Below are 13,545 nucleotides of genomic sequence, written 5' to 3'. Positions count from 1 at the left end.
ACACATTCACACAGAACATGAAAATTAAAAAAATACTTTCACTTATGATGCGGTATCTTCTTAATGGTAAGACCACCCACTTTAAAGAACACATCCATAGCGGGCCGACCGGAGGTGTTTTTGATAATGGTATTGATCTTCCGGTGGGTTGCAGTGCTGGTGGATGGTTTGCTGCGCAATTGTGAAGAAGACGCAACGCTGCTAGAACTGCTAGCTGCACGAGCTAATTGGGTTTCCTCCTCATCGGAAAGGGGAAACTCGTCTTCTTCAAAAACTTCATGCTTCATTCGTTCGCGCATGTTGTGCAGTGCGTCAATGATATCGACGGCGTTACAGGTTTCCCCGCCCAGTTGCAAGATTTCGTCATGTTGTGGTTCTAGTATAATTTCACTGGAAGTACGCTCAAACGAACTACTCGTTTTGGTTTTCTTTGAGCTTACTTCCCCTGATAATCGCTGCGGTGATGGACGTCTTTTGGTCGGTGGGGTAGAGTCACTTTCAGTACGGGTTAGTACGGGGAGTTGATGAACAGTTGCGGAGCTGCTTGCTGCTTCTCTGTAATTTACGTTTGTTGTTGTCGATACTGGAATCTTACTAGGCGGTAGACGGGGTCTTTTGTAGAGATCGTTTAGCAAGCAAAGAGCTTTCTTCTTATCCTTCGGCTGTGTGGGTTTGACTTCATTTCGAGGTGGACGTTTTGGTGCTCTGATTCTTGGCACACTAGGCGAAGGAACATCCAGTATGCATTGCTCAGCTTTCTGAGCTTTAGACAGTAACCCTGTTAAATGAAAATTAAATTGTAATTACAAATATAAAAACAATAGATTATTGCGCTACCTGTGATGTTTCTTACTGTTAGCTTGGAACCTTTATCAGCTGTTTGCATTGACACAGTCGGTACGAAGTGCTTGTTCAACTGGTCCTCAATATCCCGATTTGGACTCGAGTAAGGTCGAGGAGGTTGAAATTCAGGAATCACTGAATAAGTTTTTTGCAAAGAGTGACGCACAATATCTTCCAGCGTCGAATCACGCGGATATGCGATGGACATTTGTGGAATCTCAACCACCGGTATGTTGTAATCGTGTGCGGTATCTTCCTCTATCTCATCTACATAGTAGAAGCAATTGTTTTCTTCGTCGAAAATTTGCGATGGTGTTTGAACGATAAGCGAGCTAGGGTGGTCCATTACGTTTGAATTTAAACAATCATCTGGAAGGGAAGAGGAATTCAATGGATGATTAGCGACCTCAACGTTGTGTTCATTCCTTTTATAAGCTTCTGTGATGCGTGCAATATTATCGGCTCTCTCAATGATTTGCTGGAGGTAAGCCTCATCCGTTAGGGCTGCTTCAACACTTTCCACCTTGTTTTCAATTTCCGCATCTGCTTCCACTTCTGGTAGTTCTTCTTTGATGACGATTTCATCGTCGTCAATCACAATAATTTCACTTTTATGTTCAGTAACCTCATCGCATTGCGTTGGTTGAAAGCGTAGCCGAATGGGATCACTTTTTTCCCACAATTCTCGATGCAATTCGATTTCTTCCTCATCTGTTTCACTCAAATGTGTCCATCGCCAAAATCGCTCAGTACTATTAGCTGCTGGTGCTGGTAATTTTACTTTACTCGTTCGGCTATATGTTTTTTTGGGAACCTCTATTAACGCAGGTTCCACATTCACATTTTGATCTACAGCTTCTACTACAGAGGCACTCGAAAGCGACGGATCCGTACCAAGCTCGACCGTCTGTTCCTGAGATTCTGTTATTTGTGACGAGTTTATGTCACAAGCTTCTGTAACTTTAGAGATATGAAGATCTAATGGTTCATCCAACTCCAGAGTGGTGGACTGTATTGAATAGTTTTCTGTAAAATCTGGCTTAGGGCTGCTGCAGGCATTTTTTATGTCCAACTCTTCAATGACGATATTTTCGTCGGTGGTTACATAAGCGATACCGGTTTCGAAGATTTTACCGGAACAACTTTCTGAGGCTAAACTGCAAGTTTCCGATACCGTTGTATCAACATTATCTGAAAGGAAAACAAACAAAAACGGACTATAACTCATAACATGCTTTGAACCATTTAAAAAAGAGTTTTTATAATACGAAAGTTACACTAAACATTATGAAGGCTGGCGAATGGTTAGATTAGATTCTTAGCCTTACAGTTATCGAACCCCTACATCTCCATGGTGCGAACCAACTGAGATGAGAATAACCTACGCGAAGATCGGGTAGTCGATCCCGGTAGGACTGCGGAAAGGGAGTTTTCACGCTAAGTCCTAGTCCTAGTCGGCAGTCTTGCAAACCAGTACCACTAAAAACTCAAGCAATGAACAACGCAAGAAGCAATTTGGATCGGAAAAATCGGCAAAAGCCCGTGCGATGAAAACAAATTTTGGAACTGAAACTCGAAACATATAAGATGTAACTGTCGGTTTCTGAATTTCCTAAGAAGTACCCGTGTGACCTTCGTAGAAGTGAAGAGTCGCAAGGGGAAGAGGACGATCGTACGCACATATTACAGGAATGGGTATTTCATATCCTACAAGTTTTTTGTGAGAGGCGAGATGCGTCGTCATCGTCGTCGTCGTCAACAGCCTAGACCCTAGAGCCGTGGTGGCTCGTGCTGCTTCAAGCAGTTGTCTCCATTCAACTCGATGTTGGGTCATTCGTCGCCAATTTCCCAGTCATATCTTACTTACTCACTAACTTAACTGGCTTGCCGTTCTTCGACAAAGCCTATTGAACAAAGTTTCTCCAATAAACTCAGTTGTTGACTACCGCTCTCCAATTTCCCGCTCCACCTGGACTAACCATTTTGCTCTCTGCGCTAACCATCTGTCGTCTTGTTCCTACCGGATTTGAGGCAAACTAATACTAATTTTCGCGGGCCTTTAGTCCTTTTTGACACTGTGTTCACCATAGAGCTGTGCGGGTTCATGGTTTATCATCTGCCTCCATACTCCGTTCTCCTGCACGCTACCGAAGGTCGTTCTTAACACTCGTCTTTCGAAAACTCCGAGCACTCGCAGGTCCTGATCGAGCATTGCCCATGTTTCATGCCCGTATAGAACAACCGGTCTAATAAGCATCTTGTACAGAGCACACTTTGTACGGGGGCTCAGTCTGTTCGATCGCAATTGCTTGTAAAGCCTACAGTTAAGCATGACTTCCGCTGATAATACACCTCCGAATCTCACGGTTGGTAACATTGTCCGCCGTTACCAGTAAACAGGGCTGTCCTGCACTCAGTGCACCTATCTTGCTTATTTAACTGTAACACCTCAGTCAAGCAAAATTCGAAAATATTATGTTTGGGTCATTTATAGAGTCAATTATTATCCACAAGATTGCTGAACTAAGTATTGCTCTATCTTAAGTATTTACGTCGTCTTAGTTATCTTAGTCTTAGTCTATCTTAAGTATTGAGTGGTGCACCAAGAGCGCTCTCTGCGTCCTGTTCCTGATGTCGGTAGGGTTGAAAAGAACTGTTCTCGTCGCATTGTCGTTCGGCATCCTTACGACGCGTCCGGCCCACCGTAGCCTATCGCCCAAGTAATAATTTCAAGTTTTATTACGTTCGTATAGTGGTTTTAATGACCAATTCCATAAAACCGCTAATAAAACTATGAGCTCCACTAGAACTTTCTGATGACCGCAAAACTGATTTCTGACCAAGTGGCCCAGTCCTCAGAATGTTTTCATAACCACTATAAGAATCAGGTTGTAAGCTCAAGTAGTCGTAGGAAAATCAAGTGATTTTCCGAAGAAATTAGTTAAGCTGATTCGTACGACGCTAGATGGGTCAAATCATGTGCATCATGTATCAGAATAGCGGGTGAAACTCTAGCCACTTTCGTGACATCGGATGGACTGGAGCACGAAGACACGAAGAGCAAAAGTGAAACGAAACGAGACTATCATCACGAAATCGTACAAGCTTCTAGGGTTTGCGGATGACGTCGATATCGTCGGGATCAACCGTAGAGCAGGGAAAGAGGCTTTATTTATTGGAAGCATCGAGATTGGGACTCTCTATTAATACTACCAAAACATAGTACATGGAATCGTGCGAGTCCAAACGGTGTTCGTCTCGAGCTGGGGCAGGATTAAAACCGATATGAAGTAGTGGAGGAATTCATATACCTTCGTGACAACGATGTAAGCCGCAAAATGAAGCGACGAATTGCAGCCGCGAATCGTACTTTCTAGCAAAGCCTTGAGCTTAAACCGTCATTAAACATGACATTCTTTATCGACAAACTTCGCAGCAGGCTGTGACAGTACAGGACAATTACGGGGCTAGTGCAACGATCCTTTTAACTCTATACATTGGTCATGAGAATTGAAGCCAATGAAGTAAGCACATAAGTACGTTTGTGACAAGTAGGAATACGCTGATTAAAAAGGCATTACAATGCACCACCATTATTAATTATTATTTTTACTATCAACTCACCTTCGTCGATATCATGATCCTGCTCCGGTTCCTCAATAAGTTGCGGCGAATACGATTGCTGATCTTGTCGTGACAGTTGACCGTGATCGTTCTCTTGAAAGCAATCAACTTCAGCTGCGACACATGTTTCACCACCGGATTTATCCAGCAGCGGTTCGGCCTGCTGGGTAGGTTCTGCAATGCTCTGGGAAGATAGCGGCGATTTTTCTTCGCAACCCTCCAGATTGTTATGCTGCTGTGCTGCTCCAAAGCCGAACGACGATGACGGCGGAGGTGCGGCTGGCGGTAGATTGTCGGGGTCAATCACGGTTATTTGAGCAACCAGATCAAGGTGATCGGTTTGTGGCATGGCAACAGATAGCGGAGGAGAAGGTTCTGTCGATTCTGTTACTGGATTCACGTGTGTAGAAGTACAGTCGGTGAATGTGACTTCTTCGAGAGTGGCCGATACCGGTTCCACATTCGTAATACTGCAATTTATTTGCTGGGAATCATAGCACGAAGGCTGACTGACTAGAATGGCGTACTGTAGTGGATATGCTGTTTCCACTTCGGCAGATGTTACCAGCACCTGGGCTGTTAGTTCGCTTTGATGGATAACAATTGAACCTGAGGCATTTGCATCAGGTAATTCTTCCTGGACTAGAGGTTGACAAATTTGACTAGAAGTGGGCACAGCACTTACATCAAAAGGACGATTATCGATACTGAGTTGATCCAAACAGACGGTGGATCGTTCTACAGACTTTTTTGTACGTCTTTTACTTCTGGGTAATCTTGGACTTTTATATAGTTTGGAAAGCTGCTCTAGAGACGCTTGTTTTTCTAAGGGCTCATTCACAATTTCAAACCGTTTAATTTGCGAATAAGAAATGTTAGAATTTTCAGTTTTAAAATCGGCTTCTCGAGGATTCTGTGTAACCAGCAACATGGTCCAAGTAAAAAGCATCTTAAATCGCTCCTTGAAAGTTTCCAAAGCATACTTATAGTCCGTATTATTGTCATTGCTTTCACAAGCAACTTCCTTTGCGCTTTTGACGAGCGGTTCCTCCGGATATGTAGCGTTCAAAACCACTCCTCGCAAACCCAGCAGTGTGTTATAATTGGGAGGAAACAAATAGCAATACATGGCACTTCTTAAGAAATTAACTAAACCTTGGTTGAGCTCTACGGCAAGACTATTACGAATCATTGAAGCTTCCGAGGCAGAAAGGCATTGTGAACAATTATCTACATGGTCTGCTGTGGCGGAACAATTCAGTAGCATGAAAATTGCCCTATTGTTACTAAAAACTCTTTGGTTTTCCACAGCATGACTTTGGTCGTTCATGCTATAGTGAAACGAGTACTTCATTTTCTCGTATAAATGTTTTTTGAAGGCACACTTCAAAGTACTAGAAAAATGACGTTCCTTTTTCGACGTTGAATGATTTCGCGATTTATTATGTTCCTTCGAGCCACTGGAAGATGGTTGCTCTTGTGGTTGGTTAGCTGAAGCTTCGCCTCCACCAGGATCATTGCGAATATCGATAATAGTTTTTACCCAGTTTTCGTTCGTTACACTAGATGATAGTTTTTTGTCTTTCCGAGGAACATCATCTAAGGTGGCATCTGGGAATTTTTCCAGAAATTTTTCTATTGTGTAATACCGTGTTCGACAGCTAAGTCTGGAATGATTGCCCAAAACTTTCGAACAAGCTGCCCAGGATATTTTTCGCGGCCCTTCATCCGTTAAGTTTTCCTTAATAAAGTTCATCAATCGCATATCGTCCTCGATAGTCCAGCCAGAATGCTTGTTCACGTATTTCAACGTCTGGTTGTAGCGAGCCCAAATCTGACGATTCGTTCGCCCTGGTAGCAGATTCGGTTGAATGAAACGAAAATCGTCACCATACTGCTGGACATAAGCAATTATTATGCAATCCTCTTCCTGTGTAAATTTGGTGTTCTTCGTCGGGCGCATCAACGTAAACATATACCGATTATAGCACTGAATTTTGTTCCGCAGTGGCATTTTTTCCACCACCTTATTCCACACAATGTTAGTTCCTATCCGATTTTCATCGACTAACTTCACCAGCAGTGCATCCTCTTCCTCTGTCCACTTTTCGTGCTTAATTTGTGCCAGATCAGAGAAAGTAGTTTGATAATGTACAAAGCATTGGTAGGGCGACCGCCCAGGAACGCATTTTGCAATGCCTTCCCAGTCCTGTCGCTGGTGTTGTTCTACTGCTTCCAGCAACAGTGTTTCTTCTTCCGCTTTCCAAGTATCTCGCACCAACCCTGGAATCATATAGTTGTTCCAGATTCCCATACAAGCCTCCACCGAATGTCGCATGCTGATGTTCACGTTCGAAATCCGCATCCAATCGATTTCAAATTTCTGATTAGGATACTCCTTGGGAAAATTCTTTACTTTCTCCCACAGATCTGTGATTTCTGTAGTTTTCAAAGAAACTATCTCTCGCCTTAACCTTTCCGCTTCCAAACCATTACCAATCTTTTTAATCTTTAATCGATTTTCCATATCGATAAACTCGATAATCTGCTGTTTGACACCCTTAAGAATATTAACCTTATCTTTGACCGTCCAATTCGTATCGGTTACCTCAAACAAATCAAGCGGGAAAAATTCCTTTCGCACATTCTTACGATACAGATAGTCGTCATTGTGCGGTCCGGGATACAGGTCTTCGTCCTTGAAGAACGGTTGTCCGCAAATGTAACCGGAAGTTCGCGACTTTCCAGTGACCGGCTTTCGATTGTTCCGGTAGTCATCGATTTGCTTTTCAATTTCGGCCTGCCGTTCCTGACAATGGGCGAGCAGTATTTCTAGCTTGTTCCGCAGCACCTTGAGCATGTTATGGTAACCACTATTTAATTTCAGCGCATTTTCAGTTGTAATGTTTACGTCCTCGCAGATGATTTCTTTAGCAGTGGCCGTATAATCGACCTCCTTGTGCTCTTTATCCTGGAAGGAATAAAATGCTATTATGTATTAGTCTGCTCAATGCACATACTATCGACGGAAAGTACCTCTCCCCATGTAGAGTCGTATTCTGACTCCGATTCTGTCTGAAAGCTTGGATTGCTTTCTGGGTCCGAACTGAGATCAGACATAGTTTAACTGAGATGTTCTTAATTCGAACTTCTTAATAAAAATAGAAACAATATTTAAAAAAAGCTTCTCACAACTATCCACCACAATAACACGACTAGCCGATTAAAAACGAATGGCGATTGGCGAATGAATGCAAATGTAAACAGGGATTCGCCTCTTAGGTCGAAATTTTTCAGATTTTTAGGCAGGTTCACACTACAGACGGTAGATAATCTACAGACGCGCAAAGAGAAAAATTACCAATTCGGCAACACTTTTTTTTGTTTATTTTATTTAAACAGTTTTGGCAACCAGTCAGAATTGGATCAATCTCCCTATAATCAGCAGTAAGTTGCGTGAATCGCGAGGTATGTTCCATGGAACTTCGCGAATTACGACGCATATTTTGCAAATTGAACAAGCCAATTGAATTTTTCAAAGCATTATATGATATATCGAGTGTAACTAATCCATATGTTGTTAGTAAATCAATAGTTAAAGTTTTAATATTTCAGGTAGATTACAAAACTTAGTCTTCCCTGCCTATACGAAACACAAGTTTGTTTACTTTGCTCATTTGGTGTCTCGATTTGACGGTTCGATTGGTGTTTTATGCCACGCTCTTTGCGCGTCTGTAGATTATCTACCGTCTGTAGTTCACACCAAGGGCATGGTGTGTTGCTATCTCTTTCTCATGTAGGAGTGAAGAGAGCAACTTTCGAAATGGTTCTATGCGTGGGATATCGAAAATGTATTGACCTGTTCGACAGAAACTTATGCGCTGACAGTGGTGGTCTTTGGAACTAGCCGAACGGTGAGAAAGTTGACAGTTTGCTTGAAGAATCGGAAAAAAGATCACTTTTTTAATTTTGTTAATGTAGTGAGACAATGTACAAGTAAAATTATTATTGCAAAATGTAAGAAAATTGAGTATTTTATTTTTGGTATATACTTTGTCAGTGGTTTGTTTACAGTATATACCAGAAAATAATGCTTTTGTATATTTATGCGACAATAAACAGGTTACATATCACGCTAAATTATAAAAATCCACGTGCTTGAGTGGTAAAAAACTTGTTTTTTGAGAAATTAATATAAACCAGGCTATTGCAAGCAAGATACAGGATAACTAAAGAGAACATTCATATTTTCATGTAGTGCCGGAGCAACACGGTTCGATAAGACTGAAAGATATTCGAATCTCCAGAACATTGACATGAACCACAGAGAACAGACATCCATTCAGGAACAAATTTTTCAGGAATTCTTGGATAAAATTTCGAATTGAAATCACCTAATATGCTAGCGTCACCACTACTATAGTTCCCTAACTAAATGATTCTTTTGATTTGCACACTGACAACCTTTGGCTCCTCTGGCGCTAGTATATATGAACTATAAGCGTTATGCTAGCGCCAGAAGCTAGCTGTTGTGAGTTTAGTGTAGAATTTTATGCGCCTTTAGCGACATCATCACTATAGTTTCCCAACTAATTTGACATAAGTTTTATCCAAGTGGGGACCTTTCGCTTGGATGTCTGTTCTCTGTGCTTGAACCGAGACAAAACAAGCATAAGGATCTTGTAAAGTAGAAAAACATTCCAATAATATGCAAAAACCGCTTTAGGATCACTGATGTGTTCGATTAGTTAAGTCGCCACACTAACTTTTACAGTATTCTTCAAATTTATGCTCTTTCAATTCACTATTTTAAAAGTGTTTTTAAAATAACTTGTAAAACAGCAAATTTCTTACAAAACCTGACAAGAATTTAGTAAAGTTTTCAATCGAAAACCAATTAAAAATTAAATTTACTGAAAATTTTTTATGAAATGTACCGCATCTGACATTTGTTTTCGTTTTTCTCACCATCGCAGCAGGTAGCGACACGCCGGCAGTTTTTACTCAAATTTGTCAATTGTTTTGGTGCAGATTTTTGTTCAAAGCTCTTTAAACTTTCACCAGACTTCCTAAAAAAGTGTGCAGATTTTCGCAGATTATTTTCAAACCAGAAAATTCGAGTAGCCGGAAAACTGCTCGATATTTTCGGTTTTCGAGCAGTTCCAGACTTTTGTTCAGAAAATATGGCATCTCTGGCTACAAGTGTCAAAAGTATGTTAACGTTTCCCAAAAACAGCTGTTCGGTGTCGGTGTTTGCGGAATAGTGTAAATCGTATAAACGGATTCCTTTTATCAAACACTCGACCGTGCTTAAATTTAATTTCTATCTATTTCGAAATCGCTGAGGGTGCCGGGAGCAGCTGCTGATGTTGGAATAAGTACAGTCTGTGCCGCCTGCAGAGTTACCGGCTATCACGCCGAAATAGGTCGCTAAAGCAGCAGTTATTTTCGTGCTAATGTTTACTACCGAGAAGTTTCCGAATATCTGCCCCAGTTAAGCCCCAAACACAATGCATACGGATTTTACTATGTTGCGGCAATTTGACAGTTTTTCCATGGGTTTTCTGTCAAATTTCCGTAACGTAGTAAAATCCGTATGCATTGTGTCTGGGCCTTTAGTTTATTGGGTTGTGGTAAAATGAAAGTACGATGCAGCGCTCAATTGTGGAAAGTTTCACCAATGATGGAAACCAAGAATGATGGAAAAAAGAACAACAGCGCATGAAGTTAGCGGTAGTCCACATTATTTAGTCGTATATTTGAAATTATGTATCAGCTAACCAGTAAAAATCTGCTGCAAATTGTGGCGCAGGACGTTATCGACTCGACAATTGAAAGCACTTGCATTTTGTCCGCATCCACTCGGGACTCAATCCGTTTCGAACACACTTATAAAACGATGCCGCCGGACCCGCTTATCGTTTAGATAATCAGCAGCCACGTCTGCAGCTGATTTCGTATAGTAGTTCCGCACCATTTTTCGCAAGAAGAATCTTGAAGTGTGTTTAACCTACCAACGCTGTATAATTGTTATTGATCTGCGCAAGTAAAATGTAAACAAGTTTGACATTTGTAGTACAGTATACATAGCAAAACAGAACATAACCTGTAAATAACCAGCGATGCCAGCGCCAATACTTGCCTACATATATTGCGGCACTTATAATAAATCCTCCTGCTGCGACGGTGGTAATGCGCTCAGGAGATAACCGCAAAATTAAAATTTAGGTTTTCTGGTTTGTGATTCGACAAAATATCAATTTTGTAACGTGTTTGTGATGGAAAATAATTGATTTGGTAAATTTTCAAATACTTAATTACTATAATAAATCATGCGGCTATCTTTTGGTGGTTTGGTTCAACCACAGATATCTGTGGTTCAACTGTCAAGATAACCGCAATGTGAGGATTTTTCTTGCAATCTGTATACAGCCTGAATTCGTTAATTGGGCCACGATTGCACTCCAGCTGATTCGCTAATTGGGCCGCCTGACAGTTGTTAGAAATTTCTAAACTCGAAAATTCCATACAATTTTGACATTCAAGTTGTCACATAGCCCAATTAGCGAACACTCGATTAACGAACCGCCCAATTAACGAACCACCAATTAACGAAACTTTGCTGTATAGTCACTGTAACTTCATTCTAAACAGAGGCGAGAATATAGGAGAGATTTTTTATGGGGTAAACTTGCGACACCACAATTTCGATGCAGATATTTTCGACTTTCGAAATCATTCCAGCAGGCGAAATTTTAATGTCAGGCTGTGTCACACCACACTGCCTGACATTTATACTTTCGCCTTTTTTCAGCCGTGATTGCTTTCTGCAGGCTTGAGACGCGTTTATAGATTGAAATTGTGTTTATTTGCAGTCCGTCTACGAATTTTAACTTTTCATTGAATCCTTTACCTTTATTATGTCTCTTAAAACATACGGCGATAAGCCGGTGAGTTTCCAAATCGAAGAAAATGGAGAATATTTCTGTATCGGTTCGGAGGTGAGTAGAGCATCATTCATACTGTTGTGTTATGGCCGCTCATTGCATGATGGCTGCTGCTTGTTTTTGTAGGTGGGAAACTATCTTCGACTGTTTCGTGGTTTACTATACAAAAAGTACCCGGGTATGCTAAGACGTACATTGAGTCCGGATGAACGAAAAAAGTTGCTTGATTCTGGAATTAGTAATCAATTCCTGGCCAGTTCGGTTTCGCTACTACGAGCTAGTGAAGTTCAGGATATTCTCGAAGGTAACGATGAAAAATACAAAGCCGTGTCGGTCACCACGTCCGAGCCACCAGCTCCACGGGAAAGTAAGTCCAGCAAAAAGCAACCCCCATGGGTTCCAACTATGCCAAATTCCAGCCATCTGGACGCGGTTCCGCAGGCAACTCCCATTAATCGAAACCGGGTGCACAATAAGAAGATTAGAACTTTTCCGATGTGTTTTGACGACACGGATCCAACGTTGAACATTGAAAATGCTTCGCAGACAGAAATCCTGGTTCCGGTTAGGTTGGATATGGAAATCGAAGGTCAAAAGTTGCGTGATACTTTTACTTGGAACAGAAACGAATCAATGATTACTCCGGAACAGTTTGCAGAGGTGTTGTGTGACGATTTGGACTTGAATCCGACACCATTTGTACCGGCTATAGCCGCTGCAATTCGTCAACAGATCGAAGCTTATCCCAGCGAACCTGTGGTTTTGGAAGAAGGCTCCGACCAACGGGTTCTGGTTAAGCTTAATATTCACGTGGGAAACACATCGCTGGTTGATCAAGTCGAGTGGGATATGGCCGAGAAAGAAAACAACCCGGAAGATTTTGCAGTAAAGCTGTGCGCTGAGTTAGGGTTGGGTGGAGAGTTTGTAACCGCCATTTCTTACTCGATTCGGGGTCAATTGTCCTGGCATCAGCGTACCTACGCGTACAGTGAGGCTCCGCTGGCGACGGTCGAAGTGCCCTTCAGGGCACCAAGCGATGCAGACCAATGGGCGCCCTTCCTAGAGACGCTGACCGATGCTGAAATGGAGAAAAAGATCCGCGATCAGGACCGCAACACCCGACGAATGCGTCGGCTGGCTAACACCTACACGTAAGCCGTTCATTGCGGCAGAAATCATGAAATATTTTTAATATCTAACAATTTTCGTGCTAGATTATAAGTCTATGAACAGCAATTATTGTCTGTTCAATTATTTCGAAATAAATATGTGTCTGGTATAGAACAGTCAGTATAGTTTTCCAGATTTCGAAAGAAGCGAACCTATGCTTACCATAATCTGTAATGCGACGGCGCGCAAACTATATAGTGTTTGTTGACAACTCAAAAATCGATATTTTCGGCTCCGTGTGCTTGCAGCATCCACAGATTGCAGATTCTTATCTTAGTTTTTACAAAGCAAGCCCCATCAATCAAGTTGTTTGCAGTGACGCTGAATTAAATAAAAAACTCGCTTCGATAACGTTACAATGCCAACAAAGCAAAAAGCAAATACCAGCAGTGCTAGGGATGGTAAACAATGAAAGTTTATATTAGTGATCTGATAAATTGTTAATGCATTAAATCTTTTATTTGGATTTCTCAACATTATAGAAGATTTGTCGTCCGAATCAGTTGAGGTGCTACGGGAACGGTTGAATCAGATGAAGCGATTGATTGCCGAAAGACAAAATCAAAATAGTAGTGGCAGCGCATCCGATCTTTGGTCTCCACCCATTCGATCCAGCTGCAGTGGCATCATCGATGGGAACTTTCTGTCGATGGCCTTTGGTGGGGCGCTGATAGTCATTCTGTCGGTGTCGGTGTATGCGTTCTACAATCTGTACCATGCCGTTTTGAAGAAGTTTCCCTCCCAACACACCGAGCTGTGAATACACAGACTTGAGGATCCGAGACGTCGTTTTCTGTGCCAAACCAAGGAATAGTGTTTTTTTTCTTCAATTAGTGCGTAGACAACCCTTCGGAATTGGAGGAATTTCCGGAAAGAATTTTTCCACTTCGTGAAATCTTTAATAAATACGCCTGAATGTAGGTCAAGTATCAACTTATTTTGCTATAATTATTTTGTGTAG

The 13,545-nt window shown here is 41.6% G+C and overlaps 3 protein-coding genes across 3 annotated transcripts; 2 read left to right on the top strand and 1 right to left on the bottom strand.

Moving 5' to 3' along the window:
• Positions 1-38: 38 nt before the first annotated feature.
• Positions 39-7,628, bottom strand: LOC128739540 (uncharacterized). Its single transcript, XM_053835034.1, has 4 exons — positions 7,504-7,628; positions 4,468-7,438; positions 838-2,034; positions 39-778 (listed from the first exon to the last, which is right to left on the bottom strand). The coding sequence occupies exons 1-4, from the start codon at positions 7,585-7,587 to the stop codon at positions 39-41; spliced, it is 4,992 nt and encodes a 1,663-aa protein (XP_053691009.1). The 5' UTR covers positions 7,588-7,628.
• A 3,649-nt stretch (positions 7,629-11,277) lies between these two features.
• LOC128744211 (SWI/SNF-related matrix-associated actin-dependent regulator of chromatin subfamily B member 1) lies at positions 11,278-12,684 on the top strand. Its single transcript, XM_053841053.1, has 2 exons — positions 11,278-11,468; positions 11,541-12,684. The coding sequence occupies exons 1-2, from the start codon at positions 11,388-11,390 to the stop codon at positions 12,567-12,569; spliced, it is 1,110 nt and encodes a 369-aa protein (XP_053697028.1). The 5' UTR covers positions 11,278-11,387; the 3' UTR covers positions 12,570-12,684.
• Positions 12,685-12,942: 258 nt separating this feature from the next.
• LOC128739539 (uncharacterized) lies at positions 12,943-13,414 on the top strand. The gene is made up of 2 exons (XM_053835033.1): positions 12,943-12,985; positions 13,067-13,414. The coding sequence occupies exons 1-2, from the start codon at positions 12,943-12,945 to the stop codon at positions 13,342-13,344; spliced, it is 321 nt and encodes a 106-aa protein (XP_053691008.1). The 3' UTR covers positions 13,345-13,414.
• The last annotated feature ends 131 nt before the right edge of the window (positions 13,415-13,545 follow it).

This window comes from Sabethes cyaneus, chromosome 3, assembly GCF_943734655.1.
Source record: "Sabethes cyaneus chromosome 3, idSabCyanKW18_F2, whole genome shotgun sequence".
Classification (NCBI taxonomy): Eukaryota; Metazoa; Arthropoda; class Insecta; order Diptera; family Culicidae; genus Sabethes; species Sabethes cyaneus.
This window is presented reverse-complemented; position numbering and strand designations above follow the sequence as displayed.

Coding starts and splice junctions, on each gene's coding strand:
- LOC128739540 (XM_053835034.1), bottom strand. CDS start 7,587: ATGTCTGATCTCAGTTCGGACCCAGAAAGCAATCCAAGCTTTCAGACA. Junction 2,035..4,467: donor GGATCATGATATCGACGAAG/GTGAGTTGATAG, acceptor TTTTCCTTTCAG/ATAATGTTGATACAACGGTA. Junction 779..837: donor AACAGTAAGAAACATCACAG/GTAGCGCAATAA, acceptor TTCATTTAACAG/GGTTACTGTCTAAAGCTCAG.
- LOC128744211 (XM_053841053.1), top strand. CDS start 11,388: ATGTCTCTTAAAACATACGGCGATAAGCCGGTGAGTTTCCAAATCGAA. Junction 11,469..11,540: donor ATTTCTGTATCGGTTCGGAG/GTGAGTAGAGCA, acceptor TTGTTTTTGTAG/GTGGGAAACTATCTTCGACT.
- LOC128739539 (XM_053835033.1), top strand. CDS start 12,943: ATGCCAACAAAGCAAAAAGCAAATACCAGCAGTGCTAGGGATG. Junction 12,986..13,066: donor TACCAGCAGTGCTAGGGATG/GTAAACAATGAA, acceptor TCAACATTATAG/AAGATTTGTCGTCCGAATCA.